We start from the raw sequence: 24,119 nt of genomic DNA on the forward strand, positions 1-24,119 counted from the left end.
AGGAAAAAAACAAAACAAAACACGTTATGCCTTAATATATAATATATCAAATTAGTGTAATTAAAAAATACATTTTTTACATTTAACTGTTTTACTCAAAGTACTGTGGTTTCTGTAATGTTACACTACTTTGTTAAAGTACTGAAACCACAAAAAATTCAGGTTATGGAAGCTAATGTCTGTTGTGTGGCAGTTACAAACCCGTTACCATATTTTTCAAGTGACAAGTGACTTTTTCGTGCGTTCCTTGCAGGAAGAGATGGTTGTTGCATTTCTGCCCTAGATCCTGGCCTCGAGCTTCCATCAGCGAGGCACCTTACGTTGGCATATGTCTCACCCACCTGAAACCTTCTAAATACAATATCAATGGTGAAAAATCAAAAACAAGAGACAAAATAAGAGAACAAGATAATTAGTAAAGGTTTTGCACAAACAGTTAAATTGTTTTGGAAATTTCTCTACAGTTATAAAAGTTATTCAAAGATGCTGCAATTTAGTTTTATAATGTACTTCCTAGGGGCCAGACCATGCATTAACATGGAGGCTTTCATCTGATAAATGCTGTCTGGAAGAAAGGCTCTAAAATTTTGTACTGCATTTTCACAAATTTTGCTTCCAAATTATGCAGGCTGGCTGGTTTGATCTTCTAAATGTACTGATAAACAAAAATAAAAGTAAATTAAAACTATTCAGTTCTTATAATTCGTAGTGGGAATGTCAAACTAGGAGTCTCTCGAGCTCTGAAATAAAGAGGTCAGTGTCCTAACCGCAGGCGCATCTCCTGTAGTGCAGTCCTACTGAAGCTCTAATGAAGTGTACTCACAGAGCAACTGTCTGCCCTACAAAATAATGCATTTTAAATTACTGAATTTCAGACAATACTGAAGTTGGGACAGACAAATGTTAAACATCAAACTTTTAGCAGCATCCACAGCCCCACATATACAGTTTGGGGAGCAGTTCAAACAAGTCACCTTACAGCTACAATCTTACTGTAAATTTACTCACAAAAAAGGTGCCAATTATGGCACACTTCAAATGCTAAACAACCCAGACTATACTATAACTTAGTCAAACAGGAACTCTATGTATACACTTCATGTTAATAGCATGCGCGCGGGGTTTGGAATGGCAGAGAGGCAGATCCCGGACTGCGTCAGATTCCTTCGCGCTCCGCACCCCTGCAATGGCTATGCTTAAGATGGCTTGTAACAAAAATGGGAAATTTGGATATCTGAATAAAAGGTAAGAAACTGGACAAGCAAAAAGTTTAAACCAAACCAATTTAACTTCAAATATTTAATCAACAGCAAACTGCTAGAAGCCACCTTAGTGTTTCAGCTTTTTCCTTTTCATCAGTCCATTTTTCTAAGACCGAACCAGCCTCAGTCTTGAAGGCTTTTTTCCTTGCTTTCTTAGAATTGTGTGGGGGGGGCCAAATCAACATTTACTCCTTATTAGCCTTTCTTCCTCTAACAAAACTAGAGCTCTTGTATTGTTCTAATGATTTCTTGAGGTCAACGCAAAAACAGCAATCTGAGCATGTTTCTCAAACCACCCCCCACCCCAACCCCACAAGCCAAGTCAAGTTGACTGTGAGAGTGTGAATGCAAGTGTGAGAGACCAAGCGAGAAAGTACAGTTTTGTACCTACCATAAATGTAGATGTTCGAGGATTCCCTTGCTGCAGTCCTGACAATTGGGTATAGTCCGCGTCCCAGTCGGCCCGAATACCAGAGTATAAGGCTGACGTCGGTCATGGCGCCTTAGACTGACGTCAGTACGTCAGGGTACTAATGCGCATGACCGGCGTCATTTCCTCAGTCTTTTCTTGCCCCAGATGTCAGAAGACCCAAAAGACAAGTCCCAAAACAACCTGCACCAAAAACATGTACAATATATACAGTAATATATACAAAATATAAGCATGTAAACTCACCTACACAACCACCCTGAAACACAGAGGGAAGGAGGGAGGGTAAATTGGACTGCAGCAAGGGAATCCTCGAACATCTACATTTATGGTAGGTACAAAACTGTACTATGTTCTTCGCCTTCCCTTGCTGCAGTCCTGACAATTGGGTAGAATCCCAAAGCAGAGGTAAGGGAGGCTGGCAAATTATAAAGTAGCAGGAGCTGACAACATGCCTTGTAAAACAGCTGTGGCAAAACCAGCTCTAGTCTTAGAGTATATAGGCAGGTGATAATGCCTAGAGAAAGTATGCACTGAACTCCAAGTAGCTGCCTCCAGAATATCCTTAGTTGCCACCCCTTAGAAATGCTGTTGAAGTGGCAGTAGCCCTAGTGGAATGAGGCCTAATCCCAGCTGGAACCTCTTTGCCATGATGGGAATAACAAAATGCAATGCAAAAGCCAATCCACCTAGAAATAGTTTGTTTTGACACAGGCTTGCCCTGTGAACTTAAAACAAAAGAAACAAGTAACTGCTGAGACTGCCTAAAATCTTTAGTCCTGCTCAAATAATAACGCAATTGCCTGTGTACATCTAAAGTGTGCAAAATCTTTTCCCCTTTATTTTGAGGATCTGCAAAAACGAGGCAAATGAATAGTTTGGTTTAAAGCCACACTAGAAACTACCTTAGGCATAAAGGAAGGATTAGTGCGTAATGATACCCTGTCCTTATGGAAAATCAAAAGGGCTCTACTGCCATAAGGGCCTGCAACTCAGACACCCTTCTTGCAGAAGTAATAGCCAACAGAAAAGCAGTCTTCCATGACAAATATTTCAATTCAGCAGTAGCTGCAGGCTCAAGGTTGTAGAGTAAGTTTTTCCAACACAAAATTGAGATCCCAAGCAGGAGTAGGAGCTCTCGTGGGGGTCTTATATTCTTTGCCCCTCTAAGAAACTGCTTGAACAAAGGATGCGAAAACAAAGGTGGGTCACAATCATAGTGAGCTGAAATTGCTGCAGCATGAATCTTTATGGAAGAGAAAGACAAACCTTTGTCCAATAATTCAGTAAGATATTGAAGAGCCACACTCAAATTAGGCTCTGAAATCTCCAAATTCTTTGCTGTACTCCAAAATAAAAATCTCTTCCATTTTTCTCGTACACTCTCCTAGTACTAGGCCTTCTAGCTTCCATAATCACATTTAAAACTTGTTGAGGAAGCTGAGACCTACCATGCTTCAACACAGAATATGCCAAGCTGTGAGATGAAGAGATGGAAGCTTGACATTGAGCAGATGACCGTCCTTCTGAGATAACAGATGAGGAATCAGAGGTAAAGGCCATGGAGGCTTCTTTACAAGACTCCTTAGAAGTGGGTACCAGTGTTGCGAGGCCAATCTGGAGCTATCAAAATCATCCTTGGCCTGTCCTGTCTGACCTTTAGTAATACCTTTAGAAGAAGAGGTAGAGGTGGAAAGGCATAGACATGAAGGTTTTTCCAACTGAAAGACAGAGCATCCACTTTCCAAGCTGTGTGATGAAACCCCTTTGTGCAATACTTTGGCAGCTGGTGGTTTAGTGGAGAAGCGAACAGATCTATGTCTGGAGTTCCCCATGACACTGTCAATTTCTGAAATACATGAAGATCCAGTTTCCACTCGTGGGGATCCATGATTTGTCTGCTTAATACATCTGCTAGGGAGTTCTGTGCTCCTGGCAGAAACCTTGCCTGAAGAGTCAGTTGCAGGCTTAACGCAGTCTCCCATAAAATCATTGCTTGCCTGCATAGAGGATAAGAATGTGTTCCCCCTTGCTTGTTGATGTACCACATGACAGTTGTGTTGTCTGTCAGAATCAACACCTGCCCTGGAAGAAGTAACTCCTTGAACGCCATCAATGCAAACTGGACTGCTAACATCTCCTTCATGTTGATATGTAGATGCTGTAGTCTGGCAGGCCACTTGTCTTGTATCCACTTTCCATTTAGATGAGCTCCCCAAGCAGTGTCCGAGGCATCTGTCGTTAAAATCTGACTCGCCTCTGGCCGGGTCACAGAGAGTCCCTTGTTTAGGTGACATTCCTGAGCCCACCACAAGAATTCCTTTTGAAGGCAAGGTATTATTTGAATGACAGTGTCCAAATCTTGGCAGTGCTGTGTCCATACACTTTGAGATACCATTGCAGCTTCCTCATATGCAGTTTGGCATTGGGAAGCACCAGAATACAAGATGCCATGAACCCTAATGCTTGAAGGACTGTCCTTGCAGTCAGCACGGACTGATGAGATAGTTGATGGAAGTAAAGTGACAGACTCTTTTGTTTGTCCGGGGTTAAAAGGCCATCTGGGCTGCTGTATTCAGTCTCACACCCAGAAAGCACATGTCTTGAGAGGGTACTAGACTGGACTTTATTTCGTTCACAGAATACCCTAGGCATCTTAGCACTGCTATGACATATTCCAGATGCTGTAGAAGGTGTTCCTTTTCTTGAGCCAGAATCAGGCAGTCGTCCAAGTAAGGATAAATTTGAATGCCTTGAAGCCTGAAGTAAGCTATCACTGGAGCCAGAACCTTTGTGAATACTCTGGGCAGTAGATAAGCCAAAGGGCAATGCAGAGAACTGATAATGAAAATCTCCAGTTGAAACCGCAGATACTTTCTGCAACTTAGCCTTATGGGCACATGAAGGTAAGCTTCCTTGAGATCCAAAGTTACCATCCAGTGATCCTTGCCCAGCAGAGGTAACAGTTGCTGTAACGTCAACATCTTGAACTTGGGAATGTCCAGATAAGTGTTGAGGATAGATAAATCCAAAATTGGTCTCCACGTGTTCCCCTTCTTTGGTACTAGGAACAGGCGAGAATAAAATCGAAAGCCCCTTTCTGACACAGGGACTGGCTGAATAGCCCCTATCTGGAGTAACTGAGAAACTTGCTTGTGAGCCTCTTTTCTTTGTGGAGGAGGAACATCTGGCATGCCTTTGAAAGGGGCATAGTGTGGAAATAAAATCTGTACCCGTGATGAATGATATCCAGCACCCATCTGTCTTGAGTGATTAAATCCCAATTTTCTTTGAAAAGAGACAATCTTCCTCCCAAAGGAGCTGCCAGGCGAGAGTCCACTGGCAGCTGAAAAGGCAGGTCATTGGTTCTGCTTACGAAAGGACTGACCCCTGCCCTCACCAGAAGTCTGAGCAGGTGAACTGTCTGATCTAGGCCTAAAGAACCTTGAGCCCTGCCCCTACCACGTCTAGACCTACCCCTAGACTGGGAACCATAAGCAGGATATGTCCACCCCTTAGCAGGCCAATTTCTACTAAACTTGGAGGCTGCACCTGCAAAAATCTTTAACAGTCTGCATAGACTTAGCTTTGTCCTCCATTTTCTTTAAAACTGCTTCCACAGGCGGTCCAAACAACACATCAGACTGTAAAGGAGCATCCAAAATCCTGGTCTTAACATGCTCAGCTAAATTCTGATCCTTCAACCATGCATGTCTGCGAAGAACAGAACTAGTAGCAGCCACCCTCGAGGAGGCCTGAACAGCATCAAAACCACACTGCAAAGAATGCTTACCCACTTGTTCAGACACATGAACCAAATCCAGCAATTCTTTACACTCAATACCTTCCGCCAAAGCATCCACCTTAGATTTCAATTGTGAAAGGAGATAATTCTGATATTTCAGCATATGAAATTGACAATTCAACGCCCTCATGGCTAGAGTGGAAGAAGTATATACTTTCTTACCCCACCTATCCAAAGCCCTTGCCTCTTTATCAGAGGGTACAGGATTTTTAACCACAGAAGCTTTAACACCTTTAGGCCCCTGAGAAACAGTTTCTGGGTCCGCCCTGGGACTCTTAAACAAATACTTATGAGCTTGGGCACCCTATAATACCTATCAGGCTTAACAGGAGCAGGAGGCAAGGAATCAGGGTTCAGAGAAGCCTCTGCAAAACATCCTCCACCACATTCAACACAGGAGGAATAGCTAAGGGCCTATGCTGGGGCAAAACAAGAATTCCCTAAGCCTTTTTCTGGAGTCAGAGTAATCTTGGCCTTCCCATTTAAAGTGCTCCCTCATGGAGTGAAGAGTCTCTGAAAATGAAAAATCCTCAGGAGGAGAAGCTGAAGGAGTGGAATCATCCACATCAGAATCAGAATAAGTAGGAAACTCTGGCAAGTCTTCCACAGAAGACTCTGAAGCCTGTGAACACTGTTCAAAACTATCAAACTCCTGTTCCACCCTAGGCCTCTTATCAGGTGGGGGCATAGAACCTCTAATAAGAGTAATCAAATCTTCTGCCATTTTAAGCATATGTTTCTTAGGCACAGAGCCGAAATGCTAGGAGAAGCCCTACAGAAGCTGAACTTGGCGTCCTCTAAAAGAAGCTTTGGCAACAGAAGGAGAGGCCCTAACTACCTTGGGAAGAGAGGGAAGAACAGTTACCTGTGAAGCCACATCAGCCTGTCCTACCTCCTGAGAGGGCACATCCTGTAACAGTAAAGTATCTGCCTGAGACTCCATAGAGACTCCTGGCAAACCTCTGGCTCCCCTGAGCCTTCTAAAGGACCGGCGTCCGGGACTGCCGGTTCCTCACCCCTAGACTTCACTGTTTTGTCCTTGCGCTTCTTAGATGAAGCAGGCGTCGGAGCATCCGCCGGCATAGTATAATTGCAACGCTTCCCAAACACTAACCTAGCACAATCAAGCCTCCTCGTAATAGTGCGCTTGTTAAATCTAGCACAAGAGCGGCAACCAACAACGTCGTGCTCAGGCCCTAAACAAGGTATACACAATGTATGATAATCCCTATGCGGTATCTGCTTCCCACAAGAAATACAGTTATTCACTTTTTCTGACATCCGGTTAAATACTGAGGCAAGAAAAACCAAAATGTTGTTACTTAGCCAACTCTGTTTGGTCTGAAACTCCGGTTTCGGAAAATCTCAGAACGCCAACCTGCACTCATAAAATTGCTTCTGCATCGGACCATGCGGCAAAAGACAGAGGAAATGGCGTCGGTCATGCGCATTAGTACCCTGGCGTACTGGCGTCAGTCTAAGCGCCATGACCTCTCTGGTATTCGGGCCGACTGGGACGCGGACTATACCCAATTGTCAGGACTGCAGCAAGGGAAGACGAAGAACATCGAGAATCTCTGCATGTGTGTACACATGCTCGTTCATTAACTGCAGACATCTGCCTATCCCTCCAAAGCTAATGTAAAACTTAGTAAGCACTGGCCAAGCAAAAAGAGAAGTAATGGAAGTAATTTGCTTTGGAGTACACTAGTAATACCAAAGTGATGAATAGTACTTGGTAAGCCAGTTCTGCCTTGTATGAGGCAAATGACAACGCTAGGCTTGCATTTCAGGGCAACCTACACTACAGACTTGTGATGCATGCCAGCAATTTTTTTTTTTTTTTTTGCATCTCCACGCAAGTCTGAGGTGGACCTCACCACTTCTGCATTCAGCACTTCCAAATCTGCTTGTTAAAAACAAAAACAGATTAAGTTCCCATGCCAATTAGCAAAACACAAATTATTTATTTATTAAATAACCTTACCTTGGCTTCTTCCAAACGACCCAATGCTTTAAGGAGGTTTCCCAGGTCACTACGAACACAATAAAGGTCCTGCAAGTTAAAGTCAATCTATTACAAATGCTGCCATCCAACAATCTAATGAACTGCTAGTTAACAGCAACCCTGACCAAATATTGCTCAAAACAACACAAATCCACCTTGGCTGCAGAAAAACAGTGTTACCATACTGACAAGTACCCAAGTATACAAGACAGTAGACAAAATCAAAGATGGAAAACAGCTCCGGGAACTATAAAGGACGTCTTCTAGATTTCACTGAATGATGCACACCAAATCCAAAAAAGAGTAGTCCAATAGAGTAACACAGGTTTATTGAGACACAATGTAGAAATAAAAATGAAAATAAAATTGTAGATCCAACACATCCACTGATTAAGCGCTTTTGTCTCCAATCGGAGACTATAGATATATATATATATATATATATATATATATATAGGGCTGGCAATATGAATTGAATAATAGATTAATTAATTTAATTAATTAAATTATTAACAGTGCTTAAAATTTCCCTTTAGAATTCTATAAGAACCCCCCCCCAAAAAAACACACACATACACACCTACGTATACATATAGGCCATTGGCCTATAAATATGCATAAACAATAACTTGTGTATGCATTACATATCAAAGGTAGTAGATAAAGGGAAATGTGAAAAAGAAATATGTAAAAAATAGTGTGAAAGGTAAAGCGCACAAAAGTACTTGTTTTGTTGGTTACCATCCTAATTCAACACTATCTTTGTTAGAATTAAACGTAATAATGCATGGTATAACCAAACAAGCATCACTGACTTGCTACTTTCATATAGTCCATTTAAAAACAGTAACTGCAAAAAACGGCTATCACATTTGACATTAGTTTATGTATATAGAAAATATAAATATAAGTGCAATTATGTGAAATATATATATATATAAAATAATAAATATAATTATAGATATAATAAATATATATATAAAATGTGTATAAAAATGTAAAAAATACATGGATGTAAAACACAATTACATGATTATGTAATCATAAAACTATATACATACAATATATATATATTTTGTAAACCTTATACACAAATTAAAAGGTATAAAAAATAAGAAATATTCATAATATCCTAAACATAGGCTGTAGGAATGTACCAAGGCATAATCCTAACAAATAAACCTAACGTACGTATTGCAAGTATTCAAAAACAGGTTGAAAAGACAAACACCATGTGTTGGTATAAATAACTATGGATAATACAAAACAAAAACAATAGTTTAGCCAGTGGTATAGACAACCGAAGACTAACTAACTACATTGAATATATTGAATTCTTGTTTCCTAAATTAAATCTCTCAATCCTATATTTCTTCACTTTCTTGTGTACTTGTGTATCTTAGGGTCTGCGGCAAGTAGTTTTAGAGCTGGAGTAATGGAAATACAATGAACTGTGGCACCATTGATTTTTTTCCTGTCAAGTCTGGGTAAAGTAATATTAAGAATCAAGAATCTATGAACCCCAGAAGCCAAAGAAATGTCCTTGGATACACTAGATTTTAATTGGAAACTATCAGGAAGAACAGTTGGAATGCCTACTTTGTATGAAGGAAACAGCTCCTCCCAGGGCACAGTAACAGACATCTGCGGAAAACAACTCTGTGAGAAAGAATGATTATTTAAGTTAACTTGAAAACAGACTGAGCACTTGCCAAGGACTATTGACAACTTGAGAGTCTGCAAGTATGCATGGGAAAATGTGAATGCCTTTAAGTCTCCAATAAGAAATTACTGAAGCAACAAAGCAGTCAAAACCTGTATTAAAGATGCAAACCTACCAGCAGAGAGAGATGATCCTAACAAAACTGTGGCAAAAGGGAAAGTATTAAAAGTTGGAGTCAGAGTGTTTGTGGAAGATAATTATTAATGGTATACCAGAAGAGGAGAAAAGTACAGTTTTGTACCTACCATAAATGTAGATGTTAAGAGTGTTCACACTGCTGCAGTCATTACACATGTGTTATCCTGCCGTCAGGCGGTCCAGCAGTCGGCCAGAGTTCCAAAGTCTTGGTCCGGCGTCAGTTGCTGTCTCTTCTTCCCTAACAGTGCACCAAGGGTATAAAAGATGCATCCAATGCCATTTTCTGCAGTTTTTCTTGCCCCAGATGTCAGGTGCCCCCAAGTAGGTAGGCAATACATATTGCTAATAAAACATACATAAAAAATAAAAACAATACCTTCAGTTACAAGCAAATACACCACAAAAGTTGTATAGGACAGAAAGGTATAGATAAGTCCAGCTAGGACAGAGGGGATGGAGGGAGGGCAACCTGGACTGCAGCAGTGTGAACACTAACATCTACATTTATGGTAGGTACAAAACTGTACTATGTTCATCTTGTTACACTGCTGCAGTCATTACACTTGGGTAGAATCCCAAAGCTAAGGTTGGGTGGCTGGTCTATAAATAGTTAGGATTGGCTATGAGGCCCTGCAGAACTGCAGTGGCAAATCCTGCTCTGGATTTAGAGTAAAGAGGCAAGTGATAATGCTTGGTAAAGGTGTGCACTGAACTCCAAGTTGCAACCTCCAAAATTTCCTTGGTTGGTACTCCTCTGAGAAAGGCTGTTGAAGTGGCTGTTGCTCTGGTAGAAGGTGGCCTAATGTTATTTGGGACTGATTTTCCATGCTTTGTGTAGCAGTAACGAATACAGTGTCCTATCCATTTGGAAATATTCTGCTTTGAGAAAGCCTTGCCCTGTGATCCTGCAGCATAAGCTACAAACAGTTGCTCAGTTTTCCTGAAAGCTTTTGTTTTGTCCAAGTAGAAGCATAGCTGCCTGTGTATGTCCAAAGAGTGCAGAAGTTTCTCCCCTTTACTCTGAGAGTTTGGATACAAAGTTGGCAAATGGATGGTTTGGTTAAGAGCTACACTATATACCACCTTTGGCATGAAGGTAGGGTTTGTCCTTAAAGAAACCCTGTCCTGATGAAATATTATAAAAGGTTCCACTGCCATTAATGCCGGTAGCTCTGAGACTCTTCGTGCTGAGGTTACTGACAGGAGCAGAGCTGTTTTCCATGATAAAAATTTTAGATCGGCTGTATTGGCTGGCTCAAAAGGTGGCAAGGTCACTTTTTCCAAAACAAAATTGAGGTCCCACGGTGGTGTTGGTGCTCTCCGGGGCGGTCTTATGTTTTTAGCCCCTCTGAGGTACTGTTTTAGCAAGGGATGAGAGAATAAAGGAGGATCCGTGTTGTAATGAGCTGAGATGGCAGAGGCGTGGATCTTAATTGATGAGAAGGATAGGCCTTTGTCCAGCATCTCAGTTAAGTATTGTAAAATCTGAGGAATGTTTGGGACAAGAGGGTCAAGGCTTTGAGCCTGGTTCTAGGCACAATCTCTTCCATTTTTGAGAAAGATTTCCTGGTGCTAGGCCTCCTGGCCTCCAAAATGACATCTGTAACAGCTTTAGAGAGAGGTGTTGCCTGTTTGACTAATGAATCTGCCATGCAGCCAGGTTTAGGGTTTTGAGCTGACCGTGCAGGATCTGATCATTTTGTTGAGTCAGAAGGTGTGAAATTTGAGGCAAAATCCATGGTGGGTCTTAAACTAAGTTCTTTAAGATTGGGTACCAGTGCTGGCATGGCCAGTCTGGAGCAATCAGGATCATCTGTGTTTTTTCTTGTCTGGCTTTTAGGAGTACCTTTGAAAGGAGAGGCAGTGGTGGGAAGGCATAAACTTTTAGGCTTTTCCAGCTGAACGAAAGAGCATTCACTTTCCATGCTTGTGTGTGGCAAGTCCTTGCGCAGAATTTTTGTAGTTGGCAATTCAGTGAGGAGGCAAAATGATCTATGTCTGGGCACCCCCATGTTTGAGTTACCATGCTGAAGATTTGTGGATTCAATTTCCATTCGTGAGGGTCCATGATATTTCTGCTGAGATAGTCTGCCAGAGTATTTTTCTTTCCTGGCAGGAATTGTGCTTGCAGATTAACTTGCTAAGTTAGAGCTGTGTTCCACAATGTCATGGCTTGCCTGCATAGTGGATAAGAATGAGTGCCCCCCTTGCTTGTTTATGTACCACATTACTGTGGTGTTGTCTGTCTTTAATAATAATTGTCCTGGATGCAGAAGGTCCTTGAAAGCTGTTAGGGCATTTTGAACAGCCAACATCTCTTTTTGATTGATGTGAAGATGCATTTGGTCTGTGGTCCACTTGCCCTGAATGCATTTTCCTGCCATGTGTGCTCCCCAAGCGTAATCCGAAGCATCTGTTAAGAGTCTGCCTGGCTGTGGGTAGAATGAAAGGCTGACCCTTGAGGGGACATGCCTATGCCCACCATCGAAACTCCTGTTGTAGGCAGGGAATTATTGGTATTACTGATTCTAAACTGAGAGTGTTGAGTCCAAACACTTTTTAAGTTCCATTGTAATTTCCTCATACAGTCTGGCATATGGAATTAGTAGTATGCAGGATGCCATGAATCCCAGGGCCTGCAGAATTTTTCTTGCAGGGAGATGGGACTTGCCAGTAATTGAAAATATTGAGTCACTTGTCCTTGTTTGTCTGGCGTGAGATAAGCCATCTGGGCCGTTGTGTCCAAGCTGGCACCCAGGAATCATCTGTTGTGAGGGCACTAGTTTTGACTTCTTTTCGTTTACTGTGTACCCTAGAGAAATTAGCAGCCTTTCTACAAACGCCATATGCTTTAGAAGAATGTCCTTTTACTCTGCTTGAATGAGGCAGTCGTCCAGGTACGGATATATTTGAATTCTTTTTTGTCTGCAAAATGCAATTACTGGTGCCAGGCACTTTGTAAAGACCCTGGGCGCAGTAGATAAGCCAAAGGGCAGTGCAGAAAATTTGTAGTGCATTGTACCTGCTTTGAATCGGAGGTATCCTCTGCAATCTTGTCTGATAGGGACATGCAGGTATGCCTCTGTGGTCCAGAGTAACAAGCCAAGCCTTCTTGCACAGCATGGGAAGAAGCTGCTGTAGTGTCAACATTCTGAATTTCGGAACACCCAGGTAAGTATTTAGAGTTGAAAGGTCTAGTATGGGTCTCCAGGCTTTGTCCTTTCTGGGGACCAGGAAGAGTCTTAAGTAAAATACTTGTCGTTGTTCCTGCTGCGGTACTTTTTGAATAGCTCTCATGACCATGAGGGCTGAAATTTGTTTTTGAGCCTCTGCCCATTGATTTTGTGGCAGCCTTTGTAAAGTGTGAAAGTGGAACCTGTATCCTTGAGACAATATTCAGAACCCATTTGTCTTGGGTGATTGTTTGCCAGTTTTGAGAAAAAAGTGCTAGCTTCCCCCCTAAAGGGGGCTGCCAAAAGGGAAGTGCTTGGCATACGAAGGGGGAAGTCATTGGGACTGTTTCCTGTAAGGCTGAGACTTGCGCTCACCTCCTTTTGGGGTTGAGGTACCCCACTGTCGTTGTTTGTTACAGCCTTGGGGTTGAGATCTGCCTCTTGGGCGTCTGTATCTGCCTCTCTTGTGGCCTGACACTGGAAAGGACCAATTCTTTGTAGGCCAATTTCTGCTGTACCTGTAAGAAAACTGACTGTTTGCATAGATTTAGCTTTATCCTCTATTTTCTTTAACACCTCTTCTGCCTTAACACCAAACAAGGTATCATGCTGTAAAGGAGCATCCAATAATTTTGCCTTAACATGGTCAGGTAAACACTTTCTTTTAACCAAGCATATCTTCGAATCACAGAACTTGTAACTGCAGCTCTACAAGAGGCCTCTAAAGAATCAAAACCACATTGCAGAGTATGTTTTCCCACCTGTACAACTGCATGCAATAAATCCTGCATTTCTTTATAGTCAGGAGCTTCTGAGCTTGTAAGCATTTTCTGTTTTAACTGAGCCATTAAATATTGTTGGTACTTAAGCATGTGAAACTGGCAATTTAAAGCCCTTACTGATAAAGTTGCAGAAGTGCAAACTTTCTTCCCCCATCTATCCAATGCTCTAGAATCTGTCAGAGGGGACTGGATTTTTTGCAATGGAAGCCTTAACCCCTTTGGGACCCTGGGAAATGGTTTCTGGGTCAGCAGAAGGGTTTTTATAAAGAAACTTGAGAGTCAGGGACTCTATAATACCTATCTGGCTTGGCTGGAGCAGGGGGCAAAGAATCAGGAGATAAGCTGGATTCAGAGAACACATCATCCACAATATGTAACACAGGCAGAATAGCAAGGGGCCTGTGCCGAGACAATAAAAGGAAGTCCCGGAGCCTTTTCTTGGATTCTGAATAATCCTGACTTTCCCAATGGAAATGCTCCCTCATGGTATGTAAATTTTCCCCAAAAGAGTAATCCTCAGGAGGAGAGGCTGAAGGGATAGATTCTTCAGCATCAGAGTCCTCATAGGGGGGTAAAGAGTATCCCTGGTCTGAAGAGGAATCAGAGGAAATGGAAACCTGATCAGAGGAATCAGTCTGTATCCTGCCTAGGCCTTTTTTTCAGGAGGGGGATGGGAACCCCTGATTAGAGTAATAAGGTCTTCATGCCCAAGAAAAAGATGCTCAAAATGGCTGGACTGTCCTGGAGAATGCTGTACTTGCTTCTTTGTCTTGGCTATTGCTTTAATGGTAAGTTGTGAAGGTCTGAAAACACCCTCAGAAGCAGATGCCTGCTCAGCGGCTCTGGCCCCATCTGAGGGATTAGTTTCCATAGGCCCAATACCTTGAGTTTCCAGAGGCCTAGTTGTCTCCATGTGGGAGTCGGAGGCGGCCTGTGGCTCTGAGGTAGTGGGTGTCAGGGGCTGCGAAAGCGCCTCACTGAGAACCGGCGACTGGCCTAGAAGAGTCTTCGTCGTCGGTTTTGGACCTCGGATGCTCGTCTTTATCCTTGTCTTTGCGTTTTTTATGAACTACAGTTGTCTTTTTCAGACGGCATTGTATAATTGAACCTTCAGCCAAAGTAGTGCAAAGCAAAATCAAATGTCGTTTTATAGTGCATTTGTTAAATCTAGCACAAAACCGACAACTAGTGACATCGTGATCAGGGCCTAGGCATTGAATACAGTAAGAGTGGAAGTCCTTATGAGGTATTTGCTTCCCACAAGAAATACAATCAACTTTTTCTGACATCGGTCAGAGGCAAGAAAAAAAGTTTCCCCAACGGGGTACTAAGCTTTATTTAAGACTTGGGATCTGAAATTCGACTTCGAAAATCTCAGGAGTCTGCCGACCGGCACTTGCGAACTGCTTTTGCTTCGGTCACCGAGCAGCAATAAAGACTGAAGAAAATGGCGTCAGATGCATCTTCTATACCCCTGGCGCACTAACGTCAGGGAAGAAGCGACCGCAACCGACGCCGGACCAAGACTTTGGAACTCTGGCAGACTGCGGGACCACCTGACAGCAGGATAACCCAAGTGTAATGACTGCAGCAGTGTAACACAAACATCTAATTTATTGTAGCAATCAGGGAATATCAAGAGGTTGGTGTGAGACTTGAGCTGCTGTATCCAATTCTCTTCAGACACACTTTTCCTAGAGGATCGAAGTCATTTTTTGCTACAGAACAGAGTGAGGAAATCAAGAGCTTTTACAACTAAAACTAAGCCATCAAGCAGAAGGGGAGTTTGCTTCTCATTCGTCTGACAATAAAACACATAGTGACAGTCAGTGAAACCTTTTCCATCGTTCCAAAGGAAAACGCTTGAGGCTGAGAAAAGCAGAAGAGCAGACAAGAAGAATCAGGAGTACTTAGGAACTGAAATGGAGCCTGGAAATGGAAAATTAAGACCAGCAACAAAGAAATACATAAATGGGAGACTGCAAAGCAATCGTATTTGTGAAACATGGCTGTATTAGAGAAAAGTGAAGCGAGTGGACTTTTGTTGACTGACAAACTTATGCCGAAAGTACAGCTGTGTAAGAATTTACTGTAACAGTAGATGTCCCACTGGCTACTGATGTAGTATTCTTAACATACAGGTTTTTTGGTCGCTAAAATGCAGACGGTTACCAAAGTTCTACCTTCCAGAGGACGTACGTCTGATGCACAACCTCAAGTCACATGCATCTGGATATATAGGCAGATGCACTCATGGGTACATCAGACCATCTACAAGACAGTGGCCTGAAGACTACTGAGAGAAGAAAGTGGTCGGCTGACAGAAGTCAAGTCAATACCCCCAAAAGCAATCTATTAGGTGATGGCTTACAACAGAGAAAGAAAAACAGAAGCAGAGGAAAGGAAAAGGGGAAAGAGGGAGGGAAGGAATACTGCAACCATGATCAGTAGGACATCTACTGTTACGGCAAGTTTTCACACAAATGTACTACGTCCTGAAAAATCAATGTTGCAGTATTCTTAACATATTTGTGATTACGAAAGCCAGAGGTGGTAGAAAAAAGGGAGGATGAGACTGTCCAGGAGACCGAAAAAGACACAGCAAAGGCAGCCCTAGATCTTGAAAAGGCATCAATCTTGTAATGCTTGAAGGCTTGCAAATAAGACCATGTGGCTACTTCAAAGAAGGACCTGGCATGTACAACCTTTGTGAAATGCCTCAGAGGAAGCCACTGCCACAGTGGAATGTGCTTTTCGGAAGGAAGGCAATGCTTTCCCTTATTGTATATGCAACAAAGGCATAGCCTTCAATATCCAAGATGCAACAGTTTCCTTAGACAGGTTGGAACAGTATGGAATCCATGAATGAAACAAAAAGTTGTCAGTTTTTCTGACATTTTGTTGTTTTGCCTTGTCCAGGTAACACCTTAGCTGCCTGTGAACATCTAGTGAGTAGACAATTCTTCCCCCTTACTGTTGCGATTAGGGAAAAAGGTAGGCAGGTGGACAAAGTTGAGAAACATCTCAATCACCAACTTGGGAATGAATTAAGGATTGGCCCCTAGAGTCACCGATTATGGAGGAAAATGAGAAAGTTAGTAATCGCCATAAAAGAGCCTGAAGTTCAGACACTCGCCAGGCAGAGGCAAGAGCCAGCAGGAGAATATCCTTCCAGGTGCAGAATTTTCAAGTGGCAGAAGCTACTGGCTCGAAAATGGGGCAAAGTTTTTTCTTTCTAGCACAATGTTGAGACCACAGTGAGGAGAAATAAGTTTCTTAGGTGGCATAAGATGCAAAGACACCTATCAAGAAAAGTTTGACCCCCATCCTGGACAAGATAGAAGGACCAATAGGCAAACAGGCATTACTGGCAAAAGACTGGTTTTAATGGAAGAGTAGGCCAGATCAGTATGTAATAATTCACAGAAATACTTGGGGATAGGAAGAGTATCTGACAATGGATACTAGCTGTGTTTAAAGTGCCAATTTGAAAATCTTTCCCACGTAAATGTATAAGATTCCCTGCTGGAAGGTTTTCAGGCTTCCTTTAGAAACAGAACCATCTCCTCAGAGAAGAGTTTTTATTAGGGATCAGAATCCTATCATCCACAGAGTGAGACGGAGGCTAGATTTGTATGGAGAAGCAGACCTTGCTGTTGAGTAAGCAGGTCAGGTTGCAATGCATTTTCCACCCGTTTTCCTTATCCAGGTACAGCAAGATGGGAAACCAGTGCTGCCTTGGCCAGAAAGGGGTCAAGAGTAGGCATTTCAGAGCTTCCTTTTGAGATTTTAGAAGGATTTTTGGAAGTAGTGGTAGGTATAAGGCACACAGGAGCCTTCCCAACCACTGGAAACAGAAGGTACCTGTCTTCCAAGCTAACAGGGAAGGATTTCTGTAGCAGAACAGAGGAAGATGGTGGTTTTCTGGTGATGCAAAAATGTCTACTCGAGATGTTCCTCACCGATGCCTTACTGTTCTGAAGATTAATTTGTTCAGGATACATTCATGAGGGCCCTCCAAGGAAATGCTTAACAAATCCACCAGTATATTCTTCTCCAAGGGAAAGAATGCAGTTGTCAATGTTATACACATTTGTGGCTAGATGTCATGCCTCCTACGCTAGCCAGTACAGTACACCACGTTAACCGTGGTGTTATCCTTGCACACTAGAAGTGAGCCTCATTTCCACAGATGGAAGAAAATTTGCTGTGCTTGTAGAAGGGCACCAATTTCTTTCCAGTTGGTGTTCTTCGAAGATGGAGGAAAGCCATTTTCACTGCATCTGTGTAAAAAACTTGGTTGGGTGGAGCTGGGGTTAAAGGAAGGCCCAGATTAAGCATGACCTATTTTTTCCAACCAGAGTAGCTTCTTCACTAGGCAAGTTAATAGACTGATGAGGGTTATCTAGGGGATGGGAATGCTGAAACCAGACTAGTTTGAGGTACCACTGAAATTTCTGCATATGTAGTCTGGCCAGAGAAAGCATTGGAATGGCAGCTGCCATGATAGCCAAGGCCCTCAGCGTCTCCCTTGCTGAGCAGTGAGACACTGTGCAGAGGTTTTTGAAATGTGTCTATACGGAGATCTTTTTCCTGAAGGAAGGCAAGCATTCAGCACGTGTCAAGTCTGCAACCCAGAAAAAAACAGGTCCTCAGTGGGTGTGAGATGGGATTTTTTTGATGAAATGTATATACTCAAGGAATGAGTCCATGGAAAGTGCTTGTAAGTAATGGAAAATTTGAATTACCTGCGACAGAAGGCTATCACTGAGGCTTTGCACTCTGTAAAAACTCTGTGCCATACAAAAATCAAAGGGCAGAGCAGTAAACTAGTGTTAAGAAAAGCATGAGGTTCAATGGCAGAAGTGTACAGAAATAGCATTCTGAATGTGGATACCTCTAGAAAGGTGTTTAGGAGACAGAGATCTACAATGGGTCTCCATGGTCCTTCTCTTCATTGCCTCTAGTAGAATTCTGAAATAGAACCCTTTTCCTATGGAGGACAGCATTCCTACAGTGACCATCTAGTAAGCCCTGAATGACAGGGTTGAGCAAACAGATGTTTTTGTGGGGGAGGCACACCCTTTAGACAGAAGATACTTTCTAAGCACATAGCATTCTTTACGGGTAGTCAGGACCCATTTGTCTGTAAATAACATTTCCCAGAAAGGAACGAAGAGAGAAAACTTGTTGAAAGAACTGTGGAGGGTTTGAGGAGGAGACCAGAAGATGGGGAAAGTAGCCCCAAATTGTTTCTTAATGAATGCATCCCTGAAGGAGATGCCCTATGCGGTTTGCCTGAAAATATTTTTTAGTGTTTAAGAGGGACTCTGTCCAATCAAAAAAAGTAAAGAACTGTAGTGTAACATACTTAACCTTACATGTCCTCTTCCATGCTGCATTAATCAAAACGTTTAGATTTTCCTCTCTTGCTACCCAAATGTCTAGCCAGTATACAAAAGCTTGTAGTTACTGCTAGGTACATAGGACATCTGACGTTGGACCAGGGTGTGTGGGCCATAAGTGACGTCTGCACGTACCTTTCCACAGAACTGAACACCCCAGTCCCAGAACAGCTGTATAGGCTTTATGCCATCCAGGAAGCGACAGTTCAGATGGTAATAAGGGGGTTAAATGTGGGAAGGAAGGAATACTGCAACATGGAAGAGAAGGACATCTAAGGTTATGGTAATATTTTACAAAACTATTCTATGTTCTTCTATTCTCATGTTGCAGTACTCCAAACACGGGAGAGTGCCGAAGCTCACAGGGAAGAAGAGGGTGGTGGCATGGATGTACTCTCCACAAAGCCATGCAGGATTGCCCTAGCAAACCTCACTCTGGATTTGGAGACACGATTCAACCTGTAGTGTTTAGTGAAGGTGTGGACAGATGACCAAGCAGTTGCCTCTAGGATGGAAGCAGTGTCCAATCCTTTGAAGAAGGCCCCAGATGAAGCCATGGCTCTAGTGGAGTGGGCTTAAATTTTGGATTGGAGCCATTTCTCATGAAATGTGTAGCAAAATGATATAGCTTTGAAGATCCAAACAGAAATTGTCTGCTTTGACAACGCCTTTTCCAAGGCTCTGGAGTGGAAGGAAACAAACAAATGGTTTGATTTTCTAATTGCCTTAAGTAAAATCTAAGTTGCCTATGAACATAAAGGGAATGCAAGACTCACTGTCATTCTCTGGAGGAAGGAAAAAGGTGGGCAGGTGAATACCATGATTTAAGGATAGCTCATTGACCATCTTAGACATAACGGAGGAGGTGGTCCTCAGGGTCACACTATCCTTGTGGAAAACGAGGAAGGGAGATGTTGCCATGAGGGCCAGGAGTTGACTCGCTTCGGGCTGAAATCAGGGCAACAAGGAGTACCGTTTAAGGTACAATGTTTCAGAGATGCCTTGGAAGCCTGTTCAAAGGGAGGCAACAGTTGAGTTTCTCTAGAACACAATTCAGATCCCATGGAGGAGGGACTTGCCTCCTAGGAGGTTGAAGATGTAGCACTCTCTTAAGGAATAACTTTGAAGGTAGACAGGAGGCTAGAAGAGGATCACGAGGTAGAAAAGCTGAAATAGCAGCAAGGTGTGCTTTGAAAGAAGAATATGCCAATCCTGCTTGCACAAGTTCACACAGATAGGACAGCACTAAGCAGACCTCACTTAGCAAAGGGGTCTAGCTGTCTTTATTGACACCATATGAAGAATCTCTTCCATTTAGACAAAAAAAGATCTCCTAGTATTAGCTTTCTTGGCCTCCTGCAGGACTGCTAGCACATAGTCAGTGTAAAGGTGTCTAGAAGGATCAGAATTGTATCACCCACATGGTTATATTCAGATATTGCAGGTGGAGATGGATCAGGAATCCCTTTTCTTGTGTGAGAAGGTCCACTCTGAGGTAAATTGTGGTGATGGCCCCTAGCTGAAAACAGGAGGAACCCAATGCTGTCTTGGCAAAAAGGGAGTCACAAGCAAGATATTTGGAGTGGACTAGTGGGCTAATGCACTATGCTGTCCTGTTGGGTCTTCAGCAGGACTTTCTGAAGTAATGAGAAGGGGGCATGCACACAGAAACATCCCTTTCCACGAGATGCAGAAGGCATCCTTAACACTTGCTAAGGGACTGGGTAGTCTGGTGTTAAACTGGGTAGTCTGTTCAGGGGGAGGCAAACGGATCTATTTGAAATGTACCCCACACCTGTGGACTACATCCAGAAACGCATCCCTGTGAGGCATCCACTCGTGGGATTGTGACATGGACCTGCTGTAGGTGTCTGCCAGAATATTCTGAGCTGCAGGAAGATTCTGTGTTGGGCTGCCAGGTCCCAGGCCTGGTGAGCAAGTCTGCAAAGCCAATAGAATTTGGTTCTTCCCTGTTTGTTCACATACCAAATAACTGTAGTATTGTCTGCGCACAACTTCAGGGAGCCCTTGTATTATGGTATGAAGAAAGGCTGTCAGGACAAGTATGACTGCTCTTATTTCCCTGATGTTGATGTGTTCCTGCTTGAAAGTATGAGACCAAGTACCCTGCACTTTTAGGATGCCCAGAGTAGCCTCCCAGCCCAGACCTAAGGTATCTGTGTACATCTCTTGCACAGGGGAAAAGAGTTTCAGTGGAAGTCCTGGGATGAGCATAAGCTGACAACAACCCCTGAATCTCCTTCACACAAAGGAGGAAGGGGAAGACAAAGTCCAACAGGTGTGACTGTAGAGTCCATATTGAATTGAGGTACCATTGCAATTTCCTCATATGGAGTCTTGCCAGAGGTAGCATGGGAATACTGGAGTCCATGTAACATAGTAGGCAGAGGTATTGCCTTGGTGTCAAAGCAGTGACTGAGGATGGTGGCCAGGGATCAAGTCAGGGTTTCCACTTCCTAGGGTGGGAAGAATGCCCTTGTAACATCTGTCCTTATTCTGCACCCCAGGAAAACCTGGTCCTGGGAAAGACTCAGGTTGGACTTGGGAAAGTTTGTTGAATCCCAAAGCCTACAGGAGGGAGAAGACACTGTGGAGTTGGCTCAGAGGATCTGGAGCATTCTGCTTGGATCAGGAGGTCGTCCAGGTATGGAAAAATTTGGATGTTTTGGACCGAGTACGCCACCACAGCAGCCAGGTATTTGGTGAAGACCCTTGGAGCAGTAGAGCATCCAAAGGGCAAGCACGAGAACTGAAAATGTGAATAACCAGCAGCAGAAGGCAGAAATTTCCTGTAGCTGGAATATACAGGTATGTGGAGGTAGGTATCCTTTATGTCTAAGGTGGCTAGAAATCCCCAAGTTAAAAAGGAAAAGGGGTTTGAAGAGTAAGCATGTGAAAGGTGGGGACCTGCAAGAACAGGTTGATGTGAAAGATCTCCAGGATAGGTCGACAAGGTCAACCTTTCCTAGGCACCAGGAAAATCTTTAATAGAACCCCTTTCCTTTTTCTGCCAGAGGGACCAGCTGTATGCTTCCTTGAGAAAGCAGGCCATCTATAACTGGCAGTAAAAGGTGGAGTTGGGGGATCCCTCTGGGAGAAGGTGGAATGACCCACAACATAAAATAGCCCTACTCCATAAGAGGGGACACACCTGAGGTAATGAAATGCCAAAGGGGCAGACAGTAGGACAGCCTTAGGAACAGGGGAATTGTGTCGGGGGGGGAGGACAGTGAAGGCAGGTAGTCGCAGGCTACCTGCCCTATCCTGAAAGGGAGTTTGTTGAGTGGGAGTTTGGGTAGACTTAGGTGTCTGCCATTTCCTTGGGCATTTCCTGTCTCTAGTATGTGATGCTGGAGCAAAGTGCTTCCTAATAAACTGTGTCTTTGATGGACAGTTCCCATGAAATTTGGGAGTGGGGAGACAAACAGGTATTTAAGGTCTTGCAACTCCTTCCCTTTCTGCTAAAGGGCTTTAAACAGTCCAGCCACTTTATATCCAAAAAGGGTCGAGATATCTACAGGTGCATCCATTAATTTTGCCCTAATGCCACCGGTGAAGGACTGAGGCTTTAACCTGGATTATAGACTCAAGAATGAAGCGGAGATGGCTGATCTTGCAGAAGCTTCTGCAGCATCACAGCTGCAACAAATAGAGTGCCTAGTGACTTGCGATAAAAGATTGAAATTTGAGCCTTTTAAGGACAGTCTGGAAGTTCAGAATAGAGTTTAGTGATCTGGGTCAAAAGTGCCAAGGCATACATGGATATGCATGTGTGACAATTTACTACCCTGAAGGCCAGGGTATAGGTGTAGACTTTCTTACCAAATTGCTCAATGGCCTTACTGTCCTTGTTAGAGGGGAGGGCAAAAGTAGATGGCTTGTCTGCAGAGACAGACAGTTGCAGGGTCAACTACAGGGCATTTGATCAGAAATTTAGTCTCTTCAGGGACCTTGTAAAACTTAGTCAGGCCTCCTGGGAGCAAATGGCTGGGAGTCAGGGTTAACTGAGGCTGCATTGAAAGCATCCAAGAAAGCTGGTAGTACTGGCGGGATTGCAGAAGGAGCAGGGGTGTCCATTCGCAGGAGCTCATTTTTTTTGTACCTCAAACATGTCTGAGGAATCTCAGTTGAAAAACTCCCTTACTTTGGAAACTCTCCCCACAAAGGTGAGGTCCCTCTGTTGGGGAATCAGCCTAAGACTCAAACTCTGGAGGAAGCATATCCAAGAGGAGAAGGAATCTGGAAAACATAGGAAAGGGAATCCACAGCTTCAGGTAGGATGACATCCTCAACCTGAGGCCTGAGACTGATGGGAGGCAGGCCAGCCTGTAGGGATCCAAACAAGGCAGGCCTCAGAGCCAGGAAAGCATTAAACAGGAACTGTGAAAAAGCCTGCAAATCTGGTTGGCTTTCAGGAGAGGGGGAAGAGATGCTTGGTCTTGGACTTCTTTTTCAATGAAGGCCTAGAAGCATAGGTCCTAAGGTAGGCCTAGTGTCTGAAGAATGCCTAGGTTCAGTGGAATGAAGCAAAGGAAAGGCCTGTGAGCAGCTGAAGGAACCTGCGGTCCCCCCTTCAGCATCACAAGGCGAATTCTGCGAACACTCCCCAGACGTGCCTTCTGCACTAGGTTCTGTAGCATTACGAGAGGTACCTACTATACCTGGAAGACCAGACTGAGCGTTCCCTCCAGTCAAACATCAGCCAAAGGAAGGAAGCCGGATGGAGGAGGGGCAACAGTAACAACTTGGGGCCCGGAAACCTTGGCCTTCTTTTTAGGTAGTTCCATGGGAAGACCGGACTACCTTTCCATCCCTAACGCTAAGCGTTTAAGATGCTTACGTTGAAAATATATATTCAAAGTGTGCAGGCTGCTGCGTAGGGTTTTAAGCACAACGACCTGACAGTTTGCAAAATAAACATGGTCGTGCATAGGTCCTAGACCGAAAAGGCAACGCTCATGGGCATCCTTATAGGGAATCTGATGACAACACTTGCATTTTCCCTTCTTGGATGACGATGTAACCCTAAAGCAAAGTTCTGTACACTTACCATAAAAGCAGAGGTTAGAGTGTATTCACTGTGCAGTCATCATATTTGGGTTATCTGCTTGCAGTAGCCCTCAGTCGGCCTAATTATCAAAGTCTTGGGTCCTGCGTCAGTTGCTGTCTCATCTTCCGTGACGTCAGGTAGCCAGAGGTACAAAGCATGCAGCCAATGCCATTACCTCAGGTTTTTCTTGCCCCACGTCAGGTGCCCCTCTAATGGGAAGCAATTAAAAAAATACATATATCTATCTATATTACATATAATTAAATATATATATATATAAACATATTTATGTATAAATATATATATATATATATATATATAT

At 43.3% G+C, this 24,119-nt stretch overlaps 1 protein-coding gene across 1 annotated transcript in view; it reads right to left on the reverse strand.

Annotated features, from left to right (window-relative positions):
* The window catches only part of OGT (O-linked N-acetylglucosamine (GlcNAc) transferase), a 2,411,396-nt gene that overhangs the window by 1,753,653 nt on the left and 633,624 nt on the right, over positions 1 to 24,119 (reverse strand). The window contains exon 4 of the mRNA XM_044057256.1: positions 7,485 to 7,553. Coding sequence (XP_043913191.1) covers positions 7,485 to 7,553 — 69 coding nt within the window. The remainder of the gene's footprint in view (positions 1 to 7,484; positions 7,554 to 24,119) is intronic.

Source organism: Protopterus annectens, chromosome 15.part0, assembly GCF_019279795.1.
Source record: "Protopterus annectens isolate FY-2018-M chromosome 15.part0, PAN1.0, whole genome shotgun sequence".
In the NCBI taxonomy this organism is placed as follows: Eukaryota; Metazoa; Chordata; order Ceratodontiformes; family Protopteridae; genus Protopterus; species Protopterus annectens.